Source organism: Manis pentadactyla, chromosome 11, assembly GCF_030020395.1.
Source record: "Manis pentadactyla isolate mManPen7 chromosome 11, mManPen7.hap1, whole genome shotgun sequence".
Taxonomy (NCBI): Eukaryota; Metazoa; Chordata; class Mammalia; order Pholidota; family Manidae; genus Manis; species Manis pentadactyla.
The window spans coordinates 112956332-112973038 of NC_080029.1; the positions used below are offsets into that span (position 1 = coordinate 112956332).

General features: G+C 38.1%; 1 protein-coding gene across 4 annotated transcripts in view; it reads left to right on the forward strand.

Moving 5' to 3' along the window:
* The window catches only part of ZNF609 (zinc finger protein 609), a 438580-nt gene that overhangs the window by 348666 nt on the left and 73207 nt on the right, over positions 1-16707 (forward strand). For all 4 annotated transcript variants that reach the window (XM_057488886.1, XM_057488884.1, XM_057488885.1 and 1 more), the window contains one exon: positions 7672-7897. In XM_057488886.1, coding sequence (XP_057344869.1) covers positions 7672-7897 — 226 coding nt within the window. The remainder of the gene's footprint in view (positions 1-7671; positions 7898-16707) is intronic.

Here is a 16707-nt window from a genome sequence, read left to right on the forward strand (position 1 = left end):
ATCTGAGCCTGAGTCTGTATAGGGATCGCTGCAGAGCTGCCTATGGCTAGTCTATAGTTTTCAAATTATATGTTCAATGCGCTTGAATTTTCTAGTGCACATTGAAACAGACATCACTACTGACCTTGACCAGGTGCTGATAGGTTAAAATTGAGTGCTAAAGTAAATCTGTGAATAATTGAATATGTAGCTTCTAAGAACTGTTTAATGTCTGGTTATGGTGTCAGCTGCCATGTCTTTTTCTTTTTCTTTTTCTTTTTCTTTATTGAAATATAGTTGATATTTGAGATGTCTGAATTTTCTCTTCTGGAAGAAAATATGAGTATACCCCTGAGTATGTAGATCTCAACCTCAGGGGAAAATTGACCACAGGAAATACAAGTTAGGATTCAGCAGCATGTAAGTGAACATATGAAGTTAGGTGCTTCAACAATGCAGCAGTGCCTGGGAATGAACAGTGTCTTTTACATAATAGATGCTTAATAAATATTTGTTGAGTGAATTCATGACCAGAAGCCAGAGGAGTGGTGGTTTTGAGTGAGAAGATAGGCTTGGGCTCGTATTTGGAACAAATGGAACAATTCAAAGGTAGGCTGAGTAAGAAGGAGCAGCTAGAAGAAGGAAAATCAAGAGAGAGTGACAGCATGAACTCGAAATATAAGAGTATTTTAAGAAAGAGCAAAGGCCACCAGTGTCAGGCGATCAAGAAGATAAGGACTAAAAGGTGTCCCTCAGATTTTAGCCTTAAGGATGTAGTTTACCTGGGAGTAAAAAGATACCAATGGCTTGAGGAGATGGGATCAAAAAACCTATTGTGGAGTATTCCAGACTGAGGAAATAGAAACGGTGAGTGAGGACTTCAGTCTGGCTGTGAAGGGCCTGTGGGAGATAGGGCGGTAGCTAGGCAAGAAATAATGATCATGGGAGGTGTGTCGTGTGTCGTGTTTTTAATGGGAAGGTTTTGAACATGTTTAAATGCTCCATTGTAGGAAATCACAGAGAAAAAGAAGTTAGTTACAGGTGAGAGAGATAATAGAGTGAAATTTATAAGTGATTTACCTCGGCAGGAGGGCCACCTCTCCTCTATGAGACAGGAAGAAGGTGATATAAAGGTAGGAAGCTTTGCAGGCATGTTTTGCTGGTTTGGTGTTAGAAAATTGAGGGAATTTTCATCTTAAGATTTTTTTGTTTCTGTTAACTGACAAAATTTAGTAACTAAAGTAACTAAACTGACAAAATTTAGTAACTAAACTTTAAATTTACATGAAGTATAAAATAGAAATTTAAGAAAGTTTCATTCTTTGCCCTTTAATCCTGTTCCTCAGAGATTAACTAGTGTTCAGTTTCTTATATATCCTATCAGATATTTTTTTTCTAAGTACATGCAAGCTTTATCCATACAAGGGAGATTGCAAAAGGATTTTAAATGCTAATTTTTTTGCTTTTGTTTTTAGTGGATTTATACTAGACATGTTATTGTGCAACAAACATTTTTTTTAAACTGATAATAATTCGGCTCTTTTTCCAAAGGTAGCACATTTAGATCTACCTCTTTTCTTTTCAGTAGCCATACACCATTCCATGGTATGGATACACTGTAATTTAACTGTTCTCCTAGTCATGGACATTGAAGTTGACTCTCACTTCTTGCTATTAAAAATAATACCAGTGGATGTCCTTATCAGTATAGTAGGGTCAAATCATACTCAGGGTTTGATTCTAAAATTATCACATGAGTTTAATAACATGTACAGTCTGATGTACTTTCATATACTGCCTTCAAAGAAATCCATTGTGGTCACTTTTTCTTCCAACATCAGACCACATTATTGTTATTTTAGTTGAACACCAGATGAGGTCTTTTTTTTTTTTAATTAAAGTATAGTTGATATACAGTCTTTCATTGGTTTCAAGTATACAACACAGTGGTTTATCAGTTACCCATATTATTAAATCCTCTCTCCAACTAGTGCAATTATCTGTCAACATAGGAAGATACTACAGAATCATTGGCTACATTCTGCATGCTGTACTACCATCCCTGTGACCAGCATATATTATGATTGAGAATCTTTGTGCCCCTTTATTCCCATTACCCTCCCCCATAGTAACCACCAGTCACTTCTCAGTGTCTGTGAGTCTATTGCTATTTTGTTCATTTAATTTTGTTTTGTTTGTATATTCCACAAATAAGTGAAATCATTTGGTATTTGTCTTTCTTCACCTGGCTTATTTCACTTAGCATAATACCCTCTAGATCCATCCATGTTGTTGCAAATGGCAGGATTTCCTTCTTATGGCTGAGTAATATTCCATTGTGTACAGTCTTTCATTGGTTTCAAGTATACAATACTTAATATTCCATTGTGCATATGTACCACATCTTCTTTATCCATTCATCTATTGATGGGCATTTGGATTGTTTCCATATTTTGGCTATTGTAAATAATGTGGCAGTAAACATAGGGGTACATATATCTTTTCAAATAAGGGATTTTGTTTTCTTTGGGTAAATCCCTAGAGGTAGAATTATTGGGTCAAATGGTATTTCTATTTTTAGTTTTTTGAGGCACCTCCATACTGCTTTCTGCAGTGGCTGCCCTAGTTTACATTCCCACCAACAGTGTAGGAGGGTTCACTTTTCTCCACATCTTGCCAACACTTGTTACTTGTTGTCTTTTGGAAGGATAGTAGCCATTCTGACTGGTATGAGGTGATATCTCACTGTGACTTTGATTTGCATTTCCTTGATGATTAGCGATGTGAAGCATCTTTTCATTTGCCTGTTGGCCATCTGTATTTCTTTGGAGAAATGTCTGTTTGGGTCCTCCACCCTGGTTATTTTTTTTTCAGTGTTGAGTCCTATGAGTTCTGGATATTTTTTGGATATATTTTGGATATTAATCCCTTACTGGATAAATCATTTATGAATATATTCTCCCATACTGTAGGTTCCTCTTTTGTTCTTTTGATGATGTCCTTTGCTGTACAGAAGCTATTGTGTCTTTTTTCCCTCCTTTTCCTCCTTGTCTTCTGCTACAGAAGATCTTGGAAATTCACAAGAGTTACAAATTCTTTTCCAAAGCAGCCTAAGTGAGATCTAAAGTTCAGCAGACCAGTAGCCTCTTCTTCTTTCTCTCCCACCTTTTTTTGTGTGTGTGTGTGTTATCATTAATCTACAATTACATGCAGAATATTATGGTTACTAGACTCCCCCATTATCAAGTCCCCCCCACATACCCCATTACAGTCACTGTTCATCAGCATAGTAAGATGCTGTAGAATCACTACTTGTCTTCTTCCACCTTTTCTTTGTTCCTTCCTTCCTTCCTTTCTGGGGAGACGCAGGGTCAAAGAGTGCTTAGTGTTTGAAAAGGGACTGATATCCTCTTCTGCTCATAGTTAAATGTTGTGTTTTGGGGGTTTTACTGGGAATATACTGTTGCAATCTGACAAGAGCTTTGTGGAAAGGAAAAATCCGGATTTCTCTCTCCCTCCTCTGTTATTCCGTGATTAACCTGCTAGCCTCTCACAAGGAAACACTGATCTTTCAGAATAAGCAAAAATAATCCTTAATTATTAAGAAAAAGATACAGTAAATCTGTTTTGTCTCAGAATCCCAGTCAACAGGAGGCAGCTGAAATAACTAAGGATGTTTTTCCTCTGTATTTTAATTTGAGAGACAAATCACATAAATTGATAAATGGGATTTTAAACAAATACTGGCTCTTCTCTTAAATTACCCACAATAAAAATTTTGTGAGCAAATCAAGTTTATATAATACATCAGCAGGGGGAGTACTTACATATTTGTGAATCAAAAATTTATGTTACTGTTAATACTGCTGATGCTGAGTCTCCAAATCTTTAAAATCTTTGGAATTATTGAAGAAAGAACATATTAATACAGTATTTAGTATATTTAATTATCTTCTACTTTCTACATCTTATCCAATAATTCTGAACATTTATCTAACTTTTATCCCCAATTACTTTTTGTTCTTGGATAAAAGGGAGTTGTAGAGCTACTGCAGTTATCAGTAGAACCAGCTTACTTAATGCCTTTTGATTGTGAAGATGAAGACAGACTCACATTTGTGAAGAGAGAGGGGAAGGTCTGTCCAAATATTTCTTCACTGCATTTTCTACCCCCAAAACTATGTTGCAGTCTTGAAATTTTTCCTCCTTCAGTGACTCACCTGTGGGAGCCTGCTGAAGTCATTGTATAATTACTTCTGTGGAGAGATTAATGCCTCTGGCCTTTCTTTATTCTCCCTAGCCTCATTTCTGTGTCACCTGACTGTCAGCACTCAGATGACTGATAGGTGCTATTAAGACTAATATCTAAAAGTGGATTGAAAAGAAGTATCATTAAAAGATAAAGGATTTGAACTGTTGGGAAACTTCAGCGATTTCCATCTTTACATTCCCTGTAAGTCTCTTTTCAGGGTTTTGTTTTATTTTATTGTTTACCTCCCCATTCCGTGAGACTAGAACCCTTGGTGGCACTTCTCAGCATTTCAGAGACTGACAATTGCCCTGCTTTTATTGTTGTTGAAGTTGTTAAGGTATTTAATGACCTTAACTTTTTATATTCCTGTTACTTTCTGTTTCCTGTTGGCATCATCATCTGGCAGTCCCTGCTCTTGTACCTAGGTGTATAGGAAAGGTGGCAAAACAAGTCCTTTTCTGATTTGGATCCTCTCTTGGAGAGTGATAAAAGAAGCTATGTTTCTTCCAGTGAATAACAGAATATGAAGTCCCATAAAGCCACCTAGGTTATTAGATGAGTATCAGAGAGCTGCTTATTATGTACTATGGCTTAATGTAATTGTAGATTAGCAGAGCTGGAGCTGTAATTAAACATCATTGTGCTGCTCTGTGATTTATCCTGTAAAGTAGAAGGAAACTGAATAGTTCCAAACCCATAGATGGATTTCTTCACTTCTCCCCACCTCCAAAAAATCTCGTTTAATTAACAAAATATTAAAGTCACCCTCACACAGAGATTTTGAACTCTACTTAGTAACTCTGATCAGTAAGGATAGTTGATGCATACACACGTTAACCAGCTCATGTGTATTAGTTCTATTAATTCTTAGTGATCAGTTCAGCTAAATTTCTTCTCTTTAAATGTTCTTTGGCAAGGTTTAATTTGGCAAACTGATGGAATGCAACAGTGGCGTTTCCAACTTGTATCTTAGATGTTATTTTCTGGATCTGTCAGCACAGAGTTGGGGTCTTGGCTTTATCTAGAGGCTTATTAACTTCTCCCTGGCCTCCCAGCAGCACTAAGTAACCTAACAGGAAATGAAACCACTTCCAGAAAGAAGCTGTCCTTGATCGCTGAGAGGATTATGTAGGTGACTCCCAGGGAACCTAACCTCATTCTGCATTTGGGACTGCTGCTTCAGTGATGGAACAGGTTGGACACAGTACACGCTCAAGCAAAACAATCAGAAAGTTCACAGGAATGACCTAGAAGGGTTAGCTGATCTCTGTGACCAAGAAAGAAGCCCCTGAAGGAATTTCTCTTGCAAATAGAAGAATGACATAAAAAAGGGAACAAAGTCTAGGCAAAGGAAATTCACATACTGTGAAATTGCTTCTGTCTCAGTTTTTCCGCCAGAGAAAGAACAGTAATAGAGGTGAGGCCAATCAGTATACTCTGCCTCTAATTTCCCCTTTTTAGTAACTCTGAAGAGTTAAGTCTCTAGGAAACCTTCTTTCCAAAGAGTTATGAGCCACCTTGTAGCATTCCTAAAAGAGCTTAATGACTAGAGCCAGATTCCAGCACTACAGAGAAGTAGTAGGGAGTTTTTTCCATATTATTTTTACCTTCAGATTTGTGCATGGAAATTTTAAATGGTCTTTCAAGGATCTACCACATCCCAAGAACATTGCCAAATTAAATTATAAATCCCTGATTTTCAAGAGTGCAAAAGGGATTTTTTAAAAATTTCTTTGGCATTTACCATAATGCGGAAGATTAATTATACAGGCTCCCACTTTTCATTTCCTTTAGTGAAAAAAGGTGGAGTTAGGGGAGTACAGGGTGCATAGGTATAGCAACAACCAGATAAAGATAGTATTTGGCAGCTTTTCAGGGACCACAATTAATCAGAATCAGAACATTAACATTCTATGGACTCCCAACAGTGATGATCCACAAATAGCAGTGATTTATATTACTGTGTTTTTACAGTGTTTATACAGTGATTAATATGTATATATACTTATATTAAATTATATATAAGTTATATGTAATTTATATTACTATTTACCACAAATAGTAAGCCAAGGAGTGAGTCCTAGCTAACTTCAGAGGATGAATGCAATACCCAGCTCTCAGTTCTAGAGTAATAGCCAAGGAAAGTATGTGTGTGTGCACATGGTGGGAGGACAATTATAGATACAATGGTAGTCATGCAATAAACTATTCCAGAACCAGTTATGTTACAGAGCGGTCCAGCAGCTTGGAATATGAATGCATGTGTAGCTCTCTGAATGTAGGTTCGTTAAGGTAGCACATTCAACCTGGACTAAAAAGCCAGGGGAAGAGTCTTGATTCATTTTCTAGATCTACTGATTGGTATGATACTTAAATCTTCAGGGAAGATCAAGTGTATTGAGTGCCTTTACATATGCCAGACACTGTGTTCAGTTAAAATTTGGGCACTATAGAGTACTTTGTCAACCTGATAAGTGCTAGGATTTAAAGAGTTAAGGAATTATTACTGCCTCTGTTACAACTTTTCTTCTAACTCTAGATGTGTTGCATTCTTCTTGAAATCTAAGTAATTGCATTCTGGTGAGAAGTTCTAGTTTTGGAGGTAGATTGCTGGCCCTTGGGTTCAACTATTTTTGTGTGTGCATAATCAATTTCATCTGCTGACTGCTATGGATTGGCTTCTGAATAGTAACAGCACTTCCTGTTTCTTTTTTTTTTTTAATTAAAATTTTTTTAATTTAATTTTTTTATAGCACCTCCTGTTTCTTACAGATAAATTCGATGTTAGATTCACATTCCAAAATGCCATTCTCATTAAACAATCACTTTTATAACCTCTGAGGATTAGAAATCCCCATCAAGTTGCTCCTAGCCACTCCTAACCTTCCTATAACCTCTAAGGAGATTTCCTTCTAGCTAAAGATGAATTAAAACCTCCTTGCATTGGCATCCCTAGTCTTGGGTATTTCTCTCTCTCCTTCTCCCTACCCATATTCTTGGATTTTATACCTGTTTAATGTATTATTTGTTGAATGATGAATTGGTTGGAAGCATAGTAGTGGCAATAGAACATTCCTGAGAAGCTGGGCCTTTTCTCTCCCATCAATCTGTGTGCTCTATTACTACTGAAATCTGGCCCTGATTTTCTTTTGCTAGAGATTTATAAATGAGACAAGATTTTTTATATATACATGTTCAGCCAAGCACAGTTTGAGAAGAAGATGGTTAGTAAGAGAGCTTCTCCTAGCACAGGGTGCAGTCATCTAAACCACTTGATTCTGTAGTGGGATCATGAGCTAGAACTTGAAGGATCAAAGTCTTATATTTAGGTCCCTCTATATTCTGGCAGGAAAGAATGTAGGACTAGATTAAATACAGAGAATGTATTTCCTCCACCTGTTCTCCCTGCAACTCAGCTACTACTTTCTCTTCCCCCACAGATGGAGTCCCCTGTCTCCACACCAGCGGTGCTGCCACTGCACCTTTTGGTGCCAATGGTCAATAATGACATCTCATCCCCCTGTGAGCAGATTATGGTTCGTACGCGATCGGTCGGGGTCAACACATGTGATGTGGCTCTAGCCACAGAGCCTGAATGCCTTGGCCCCTGTGAACCTGGAACAAGCGTCAACCTTGAGGGCATTGTGTGGCAAGAAACAGAAGATGGTAAGTGCTCTGTGGCTTTCCCATCCCTTCTCAGGGTGCTTCTGCCAACAGGGGCTTATTGCTGTAAGTAATACCAGGTATTTACTAGGGGTCTCAGGTGACCATAGATTGCTGGTGATACTTACTGGGAATTACAGTAAACTTACTAGTAAAATTGTCTAGCTTCTAGAGAGTGTAGTTTTTATTGGCATAGACAACAGGGAGATGTTTACATGGTCTTGTTTGCAGGCATCCACTAAGCAGTTGGCTTACTATAGGGTGCTGCTGCCCAAGGCTACCTTCCAGACCTCTTTTGTATTACATTGGCACCTCAGAACAGAACTTCTTCTCTTTTGGAAGTTTGTAAACCTGAAAAAATAGATCATAGGACTTAACCAGGTATTTCAGATCCCTTGGTACTATATATGGCAATTTGATTTCAGCAATACGTTCTTTTTATAAATAATCCAAGTCCTTGTCAAAGTACGTGTGCGTAGAGAGGCTGGGCCTTAGAGTCCCTTCAGGTTCTGTATCAGTAACCAGACTTACAAAGCCTCCCCACGCTGAGGTGTTTATAGAGGCCCAGAGGAGCATAGCTTATTATCTATGACTATCATAAGCTGTCTTATCAGTCTGCCCATGGAAATTCAGGAATTTTATTCTGGTCATTCTAATAAAAGTCTGTTTCTCTGAATATTTTCTTGAGAGTCAGTATTTAAAGTCTATCATAGAGTAGACACTGATGTGACACAAGAATTCTGTGTCCTTGGCTTTCTCATCATTCACAGTATATATATTCTGCAGCTTTCAGAATAGCATCACTGACGCAATTTTATTGGTGCCTGAGACCGTAATGCCCTGCCCCCCACCCCCAGTGCCAAAAAAGTCCTATTGTGTTAAAAACGGATGAAGAAACAGTGGAGAGAGTGGTTGATTCTAAAGGCTGACTCTGGATGTGAATATATAATATATAATATAGAAATTACAAGTGGCTATCTCTGATTTTTAAAATGTCATCTGCCTATGGCCAAATGTCTGAACAGCCAGCGTCTATTGGAATGACAGACATATATGTATCCCACAGCTCTGTTGGAATGACAAACATATCCAGCTGTCACCAAGCAACCTTTGGGGCCTGTTGCTTCAATATATTGAGGATAGAAGACATCAATTTCCTGCCTGCTTATTCTACCCATCTTTATGATAGGCAAACTTTTCTTCGAGGGCAAGATGTTTTTCATATATGCTAACTTGATGAAAAATTTGCAAGAAAGTGAGAATAACCCTTTTACTCTCCTGGGAATCCCTGTTCTCTCTCCATGCTAGGGGTATGTTAGCACAGGTTGTTTTTTTTTTCTGGTAAATTACTTGATCTGAAAGGCTGTCTGGTTGTAATTGGCAGCTTATTTACCAAGTTCCCCTGTTGTATACTTTTAATGCATCCTTTATTTTATTTCACACTACTTATCCCCAAATTTGCAATTTTGTATATAATTATATTTTTCTACTAATGTCTATCTCTTCTACTGTTTCAGAAGATCTGTGAACTCACTCTATTTGCTCACCACTGAATTCCCAACACTTAACACCAGCCACCTATAGTAGGCCCTCAAAAGTATCTATTTGAATTAATCAGTGTTTGCATCCCATCATTGTTATTTCTGTATCTATATATCTATTATATCTAATAGATAATATAATATTGTTTGAATTTAGAAATCATGTCAAATACTTTCTAAAATTCTATTCCTTCTCTGCAACTCAAAATAAATACTACTTTCATCAGGTTTGAGATCACACTCATTTATTTAAATCTATAAGATTTTTAGTTCTCTTAGGTTTAATACCATATTTTTTCCCACTCACTATATTGTGTTTTAGGGACAAGTACTTCTCTTCTTTCCTTTCCTTAAATCCCAAGGGAAAGGAAACAGTTTTGCAATTAGATACTTTTGCTTTCTGGTCATCCCAGAGGACCTTCACCTGAACTGTCAGTTGGCAAAGGTCTGAATTGGGATCAGAGTTGGTACACATTCCTTACTATCTTCAGTTAACAAGAAACTGCCTACAAAGATCATTTTCTGCAGATCTGTAAAGTCTAGTCCTCATGTTAATAATAAGAACTATATACAGATATATATTTTTTTAATCCTTCCAGCTCTCTAGGCTTTTTGCCTTCTACCTGACTGTTTGTACTTCTGTCTATCTCTTTGCCCGTGAAACTACTGTCTGCAAATGGAAAAACCCTCAAAGCTTAGAGAAGAAGCTGTGAATGCTTGGCCTCAGGGGAGTGGAGAACCACAAGGTCCCTGTAGAACTGAGCCACCTTGCTGAGAACAGGTGTCGGGGGCATGGCCTCAATTCTTCCTGAATACTTTGCTTACCTGTCTTGCAGCATTGCTCCTTTCTTCCCTCTGTTTCACTATAAACCTTACCTTGGAGGCATTTTAAAATTCCTGCAGATCCCATCTCTTTTCAAAGTAGTCATAATTGAGCCAGCACAGTAAAGATCTTTGACTGGGCTCAACCTTAGCACTATTACAAAGATCCAAGTGTAGTAACCTGAGATGTTTCCCTTGTTTTTTGTTTTTTGTGTTTTTTTGGAGGCTTATTCTTAGCACTTATGCAGAGGTCTGATTCCATCTGATTTTACTTTGTCCTACCTCACTTGAAATCTAAATAACAGGTCCCAAGTCTATTCCTGGTTCACAAGCCTTACTTAATCCCAGGGTCCTAGGAACAATGTATAAGAAGCCTTAAGACAAACCACATACTTTGGCTGAGGCAAAATTGTTTACCTGCTTCCATGGTGTTTTAAAGAAAAGCAAAGGCTAACTTCAGATGAGAATTCTAGGAGATGCTATAGGTTCTCCTTTTTAGGTACAGAATTAACAGGAAGGCCATCACTAGTGATGTGTTATACTTTGGCAGATGTGCTCTCTGGAAGAATTTATGGTATAGTGGAAAGAGCACTGGAGTGAAAGATCAGAAGACCTGTATACCCCTGACATTTGGCAAGTTCCTTAACTTCTGTAGGCCTTAGCTACCTGTTTCTTAAGTAGAAATTGAACTAGGTGACCAATAACGACCTATCCAGCTTTTAAGTTATAAGAATCTATGACTTAAACCTTGGAATCAGCATGGATCCATCCAGTACTCATTGACTATCACATCTTGAAAATGAAATTGTTCATTCCAATCATGAGAATGAGAGTGAAAACTGCAATATACTAATGCCAGTGGTGAAATTTCCATTATATTCTTGTTTTATAGTTTTGTTTCAACAAAAATGAAACTACTCACCCTGCTAGTCTCAAATTCAGGAAATCTCCACCTCCCATTTTTAAACTCCTGATTCTCGACTGGTAAGTGCAAGAATTTATAAAACCTAGCTGGTTTTGATGGAAGTATATGTTAGATGACATAGCCAAGCTTGCAATACTATTTAGCAGTCCCTTCGTCTGTTACATTCATATTCCCCAATACTTCATTCTCAAAATTCATTAGCCCAGTTCATTTTCTCTTCATGCACTGAAACAATTAAGATCAAAGCCACCCACCTGAATCCCCTCAGTGTCCCTTCTGTCTTTCTTAAAATGTATTCTTCTATCTGACCTATTATTTTCTTGTTCTCTCCTTATCTGAAGATTCTTTGAGACTTTATACCATGAATTTTATCTACTCTTTCTTCTTCCCCCTATTTAAACTATTTCCTTCTGCAACACTTCTGTACAGTGAAAATATTGTCCTCATACTTGCTTCCACTTTTAACTACTGCCCTCTTCCCTTCTCCTGACTACTTGCTAGTGAAGTTTCCAGTCTCTTTTTACGTGCACAGTATCATGTGACATGTTGCCATCAGATTCTTTCTGCCACAGAAATTTTTCTCAAACCAATGATCATCTATTTCCCAAAGGTTTTCTCTCAGTCCTAGACTTTTATAACCTCTACTGTTTCTTTATTCTTGAAACTCTCCTCTCTTGCCTTTGTCATATTGCACTTCCCTAAATCTCCTCATTTCTTTCTAATTGGCTATTCTCTTTATTTTGTGTCAGTCCCTCTTCCTCATGTTCATTAAATCGGACGTTCTAGATGGGTTTTAAAATACTGAGATACTAGTTAGTTCTGTGCTGTTGGCTTCTAGGTGGCGCCTGTGGAGTTGGTTCCCTACTCACTTTCCCCCAGACGATATATTTTTTCATTTACTATATATGCCATAGTGGGGAAAGTTGAGGAAAACATTGAGTTAAGAATGGGACTTGGCTGCTAGGAATCAAAGATTAAGTAATAATGATTTAATGCAAGGTAATTCTGAAAGTAGGCAGTCTAGGGCTGTTATGATGGTTTCACATTGTAATTAATGTTCCAGGCTCTTTAAAGTTACTTCTTTATTGCTAATGTAGCTCTAGCCATTACATTTACCTCCAGGCTTGAAAGTAAAGAAGAGTAAAATAGCATTTGCCTCCCACCTAATCTGTTTTCCTTTAACAAGCTTTCCCAGAAACTGTACCCTAAGACTTCCGCCTACATCTCATTGGCTACCCCTTCTGCAAGAAAGGCAAAGTAATGGAGCTTTTTAGCTGGGTACACTGCTTCCCCTCACAAAACAGACGCTCATCCTAAGGAAGAAAGAGAAGCCATTAGCAGACTCTCCCACTCTTTTCTGCATAGCCGTCATATGTCATAACTCCCCAAGATTGTTTCTTCAGCAGCCTTCTTTGAGTAAGTGCAATCTTACATATTCATTACTTCAGCTTTCTTCCTTGCATGAGCAAATCCCCAAACCTTTATCTCTGGACTTGACCTTTTGCCTAATCCCATTTCATACCCTTGACTTGAACATCTCCAGAAGCTGATTTCATAGATTCAAAATGCCAAAAAGAATAATCTTTTCCCTGAAAGTTTGCTCCTTTTTCCTGCTGCTCTATTTCTCATCACACGTAACCTTCTTTACATTTTTGCCATCCTACTCGTTTTCTAGGCACAAACCTCGCTGCTTGTCTCTGACTTCATTCTTCATCTCTTTGAATATTATTTTAGTGTTTGCACTAGGGATTACTATATATATCCCTTTCACAGTCTACTTAATATTAGTGTTTTTTACCTCCTCAAGTGGAATGTAAAAATCACTATGTAAGTTCCTTTACCCTCCTTTCTTTATGTTATAATTGTCTTACATTGCCTACGTATGAGCCACTGTAGCTCTGGGAGGAGGGGGTTCCCTGCCTGGGTCAGGTTCTCTGTGAATTCCATAAAACTGAATAAAGGCAAGGGCAAAAAGTTTGGGGTAAAGGGGTTTACCACATTTATTCTCACAGCAGTCACAGACAGCTCTGTATACACAGCTGGCTTGAATGTGCTCCCCAGGCCGGCTACTAGTTCTGCTTCCCACACTTGGGCTTAATTCTCCAGGAGCATCAGGGCTCCATGGCTCCCTCCCCACTTTCTCATCAGCCCAGCTCCCTGCTCCCACACTCCAGGAGCAACTCTGTGGGCGGGTCCCTGATGACTGGCATATGCCTGACCAATTATGTACCAGGAACACAGGCAGAAGAGAAAATGGGTGTTTCCTCTCTACCCCTCCCCTGGGCAGGTATACCCATGACTGCCACTGGCTCTTTCCCTAATAAACATCCCATAAATGTGCAAACATTCTCTTATAATATACACAATGGGTGCTATTAAGGCCAGGCAGGTATCCTGTTCACAAAGTTCCATTTCCCCCACAGCCATACAAACACAGTAAATGTTTGTTAATGGTTGGGAAAAAATCTCAAAACAAGGATATTGTGAGACATGAAAATTAGATGAACTCCAGATTTCAAAGTCTGTAAGTTAGATTTTAATGGAACACAGCCACACTCACTTCACATAGTTTCAGCCACTTTTGCACAAAAGTGGCAGAGTATTGTAACAGAGACCATATGGTCTGCAAAGCCCAAATATTTACTATCTGTCTTTTGTATTTCATTTGCAAAAGTTTTCAAACTTCTGGTCTTATGTATTACACCTAATACATTGAAAAAACCCCAACAGACAACTTTTTAAAAATTTCCCCTTTCAGTCATTATATATCCTTTAAGGAAATCAAGGAATAGTTTATTATATTACCCAAATACTTAACATTTCTGTTACTCTCTCTTCATTTCTAATGTTCCAGGAGTTCCCCTGTTGTTTCCCTCATCTGAAGAATCTCCTTTAGTAATTCTTCTATGGAAAGTCCATGGCTGTTAATTCTCTGAGAATGTCTTTAGTTCACCTTTATTCCTAAAAGGTATTTTTCCTGGTTACAGAAGTCTAGGTTTACATTTCTTTTTTTTTCAGCACTTTAAAAAATGTTCCATTTCCTTTTAGCTTCATTGCTTCTGAGACATACGCAATCACTTAAATCATTGTTCCCTTGTAAGTAATACATCATTTTCCCCTGGTTGCTTTTAAAGTTTTTCTGACATTTTTAGCATTTTGATTATGATGTGTGATGTGTCTGACATGGTTTCCTTTGGGTTTTTCCTTTTTGGGGTTAACTTAGCTTTTTGAATCTCTATCTTTTTTCAAATTTGGGGAGTTTTTGGTCATTACTCCTTCAAACATCTTTTTCTGTGTCACCCTCTTTCTCTCCTCTCCTAGGACTATAATGACATAAATACAAGCCAGTCCTTATTTGTTTACTCCTAGGATTCTTTCGTGTCTTTATTAGATTATAAATTGGATGAGGCCAGGAATTGTATTTTGTGTATCATTTTATTTCCTCAAGGACTAGCTCAGTCTTTATACAAAAAGTAAAATAATCAGTAAATATTTGATACATAAAATTGATGTGCCCTGTACCATGTGTTTTAGGCATGGTGGTAAAAGTAGTAATTTTTTGGTGATTTCTTGGGTTCATTTGCTATGTATTGACTGAAAATAATGAGGGACTTTGTAATGTCCTGCTCTGCTCTGCTCTTCTTTTCTCTTCTCTCACTCTTTTTTTTTTTTTAACAGTGGTTTCCACCACCAAGCTTTGGAAATTATAAAAGTCAGAGAAAGAACCTTTAGATATTTTCAAAGGAAATGGTTTGAAGTGAGCTCTGAGTAACTAGAGCATGGCAGAACCTCCGAAGTGGTCATAAGGAGTAAGATGCCCTGACTGGGCAGGCCCTAGCCCCAACCTCTGCTGCCCCATCAGATGCAACTCAGAGCTGTTCTACTTCTGGGTGATTTATATGTCAGGCTCCTTTGTAAAACCATATTTGAAAAAGATTCTGCTGCTAAAAATTCTGGTTATAATTATTTGTCTAGGTTTGTCCTCCCACTTCCCATAGAAGTCCCTCTCGTGACATCTCTGAAATTAGTCTGGCATTCTTTACTATAATATCAGAAAGATATAAGCTGTAGTACTATAAGACCATGTTTTTTAGTCTGCAATGAATGCAACTCCCTTGTATATTGGAAGGTATGAAAAGCTGTATGACAAGCTTGGCCTGTCTTCCAAAACTGAATTATAGCTTAATGATTTGATGGGGAAGAGGGAGTTTTCAGTTTTTGCACTTATTAAAGGTTTTGTCCTATACATGCACAAGTAAACAGAAAAGCTGTGCATCACCATCTCCACATCAGCATGTACATTTTTATTCCAACAGCTAGGAGTTTTTTAGAATAACTATTTCAAGGAATAATTGTACCTTAAAAGCATAATAGTACAGAACAAATATCTCTGAACTAGAGTCAAGAGAGTTGGATTCTAGAACAGATTGTACCTTCAGCTAGCTGTATAATCTTTGGGTAAGTCTCTTAACTTCTACTGGCCTTAGATTTCTTAATTTATGGGGACTTGGTATGAATCTGCACTGTACAGTAGAACCTCTCATGATGGAAATATGCTGTCCAAAATGGTAGTCTAGTCACCTGTGATATTGAGCACCTAAAATGTGGCACATGAAATTAGGGGACTGAATTTTTTATTTTATTTAAATTTAAGTAGTCACATACAGCTAGTGGTAGGACAACATAGGGACTAGATGAACTTTAAATTATTCAGTGTAGATATATTCTGAAATGAAAAAGAGAGTAACTGTGTAGGAGGATGAAAATAATAGGAAAATAGCTGGCATCTCCGTAGACCCAGGATGACTTATGTATACTCTGGCCCCTGTTACCTGGGAGAGCATTTGGCCCTACCTCAGACTGTGGTTGAGCTTTGAGGTTTGGTACATAGTATTATCAGAGACACAGGCAGTGGTTTTGCTTAGCAGGAAGTTAGTTTGCCTGGTGCTCCTCTGAGAAGCTGCCCCAGAGGCTCTTCGTCCTCATCTGATTGCAGATCCTGGCTGCAGGTCTGCATCCTTCTCACTAAAAGGAAGGAGCTGTACCATTAATCTTCTTTCATAAAAATGGTAACCTTGGTAATTATCTGTGGTTTATTCTTTGTGATTCTGATGTAGGAAAGTTATGTGTGTGAACCATGAAGTACCTAAATTTAGATATTTATCCTGGAAAGTTAAGATGGTTCTCAGCTACTGGCTTTTCTTTTTCCTTGACTCTAATTAACACACCTTCACCCTCATTCTTGGCTCCAGCAGCACTTAACCTGGAGAGAGACAGTGCACAGTACCAAGCTTTCTCCACTGTTTAGCCGGTTAGTTGCTTACTAGCCTTACCCTGCAGAAACAGCTCTACCAATAGCACAGTCATAAAGAGCCTCGCAGCCATTGTCTGGTACCACAAATCTTCATAGCAACAGACCACCACATGGCAACAACAGCCACACAAAGGAAACATTAGGGAAATCAATACTTACTCTCTCCCACCCCACCCCCACCCAAAACAACTGCCAACACATTCTTCCCACC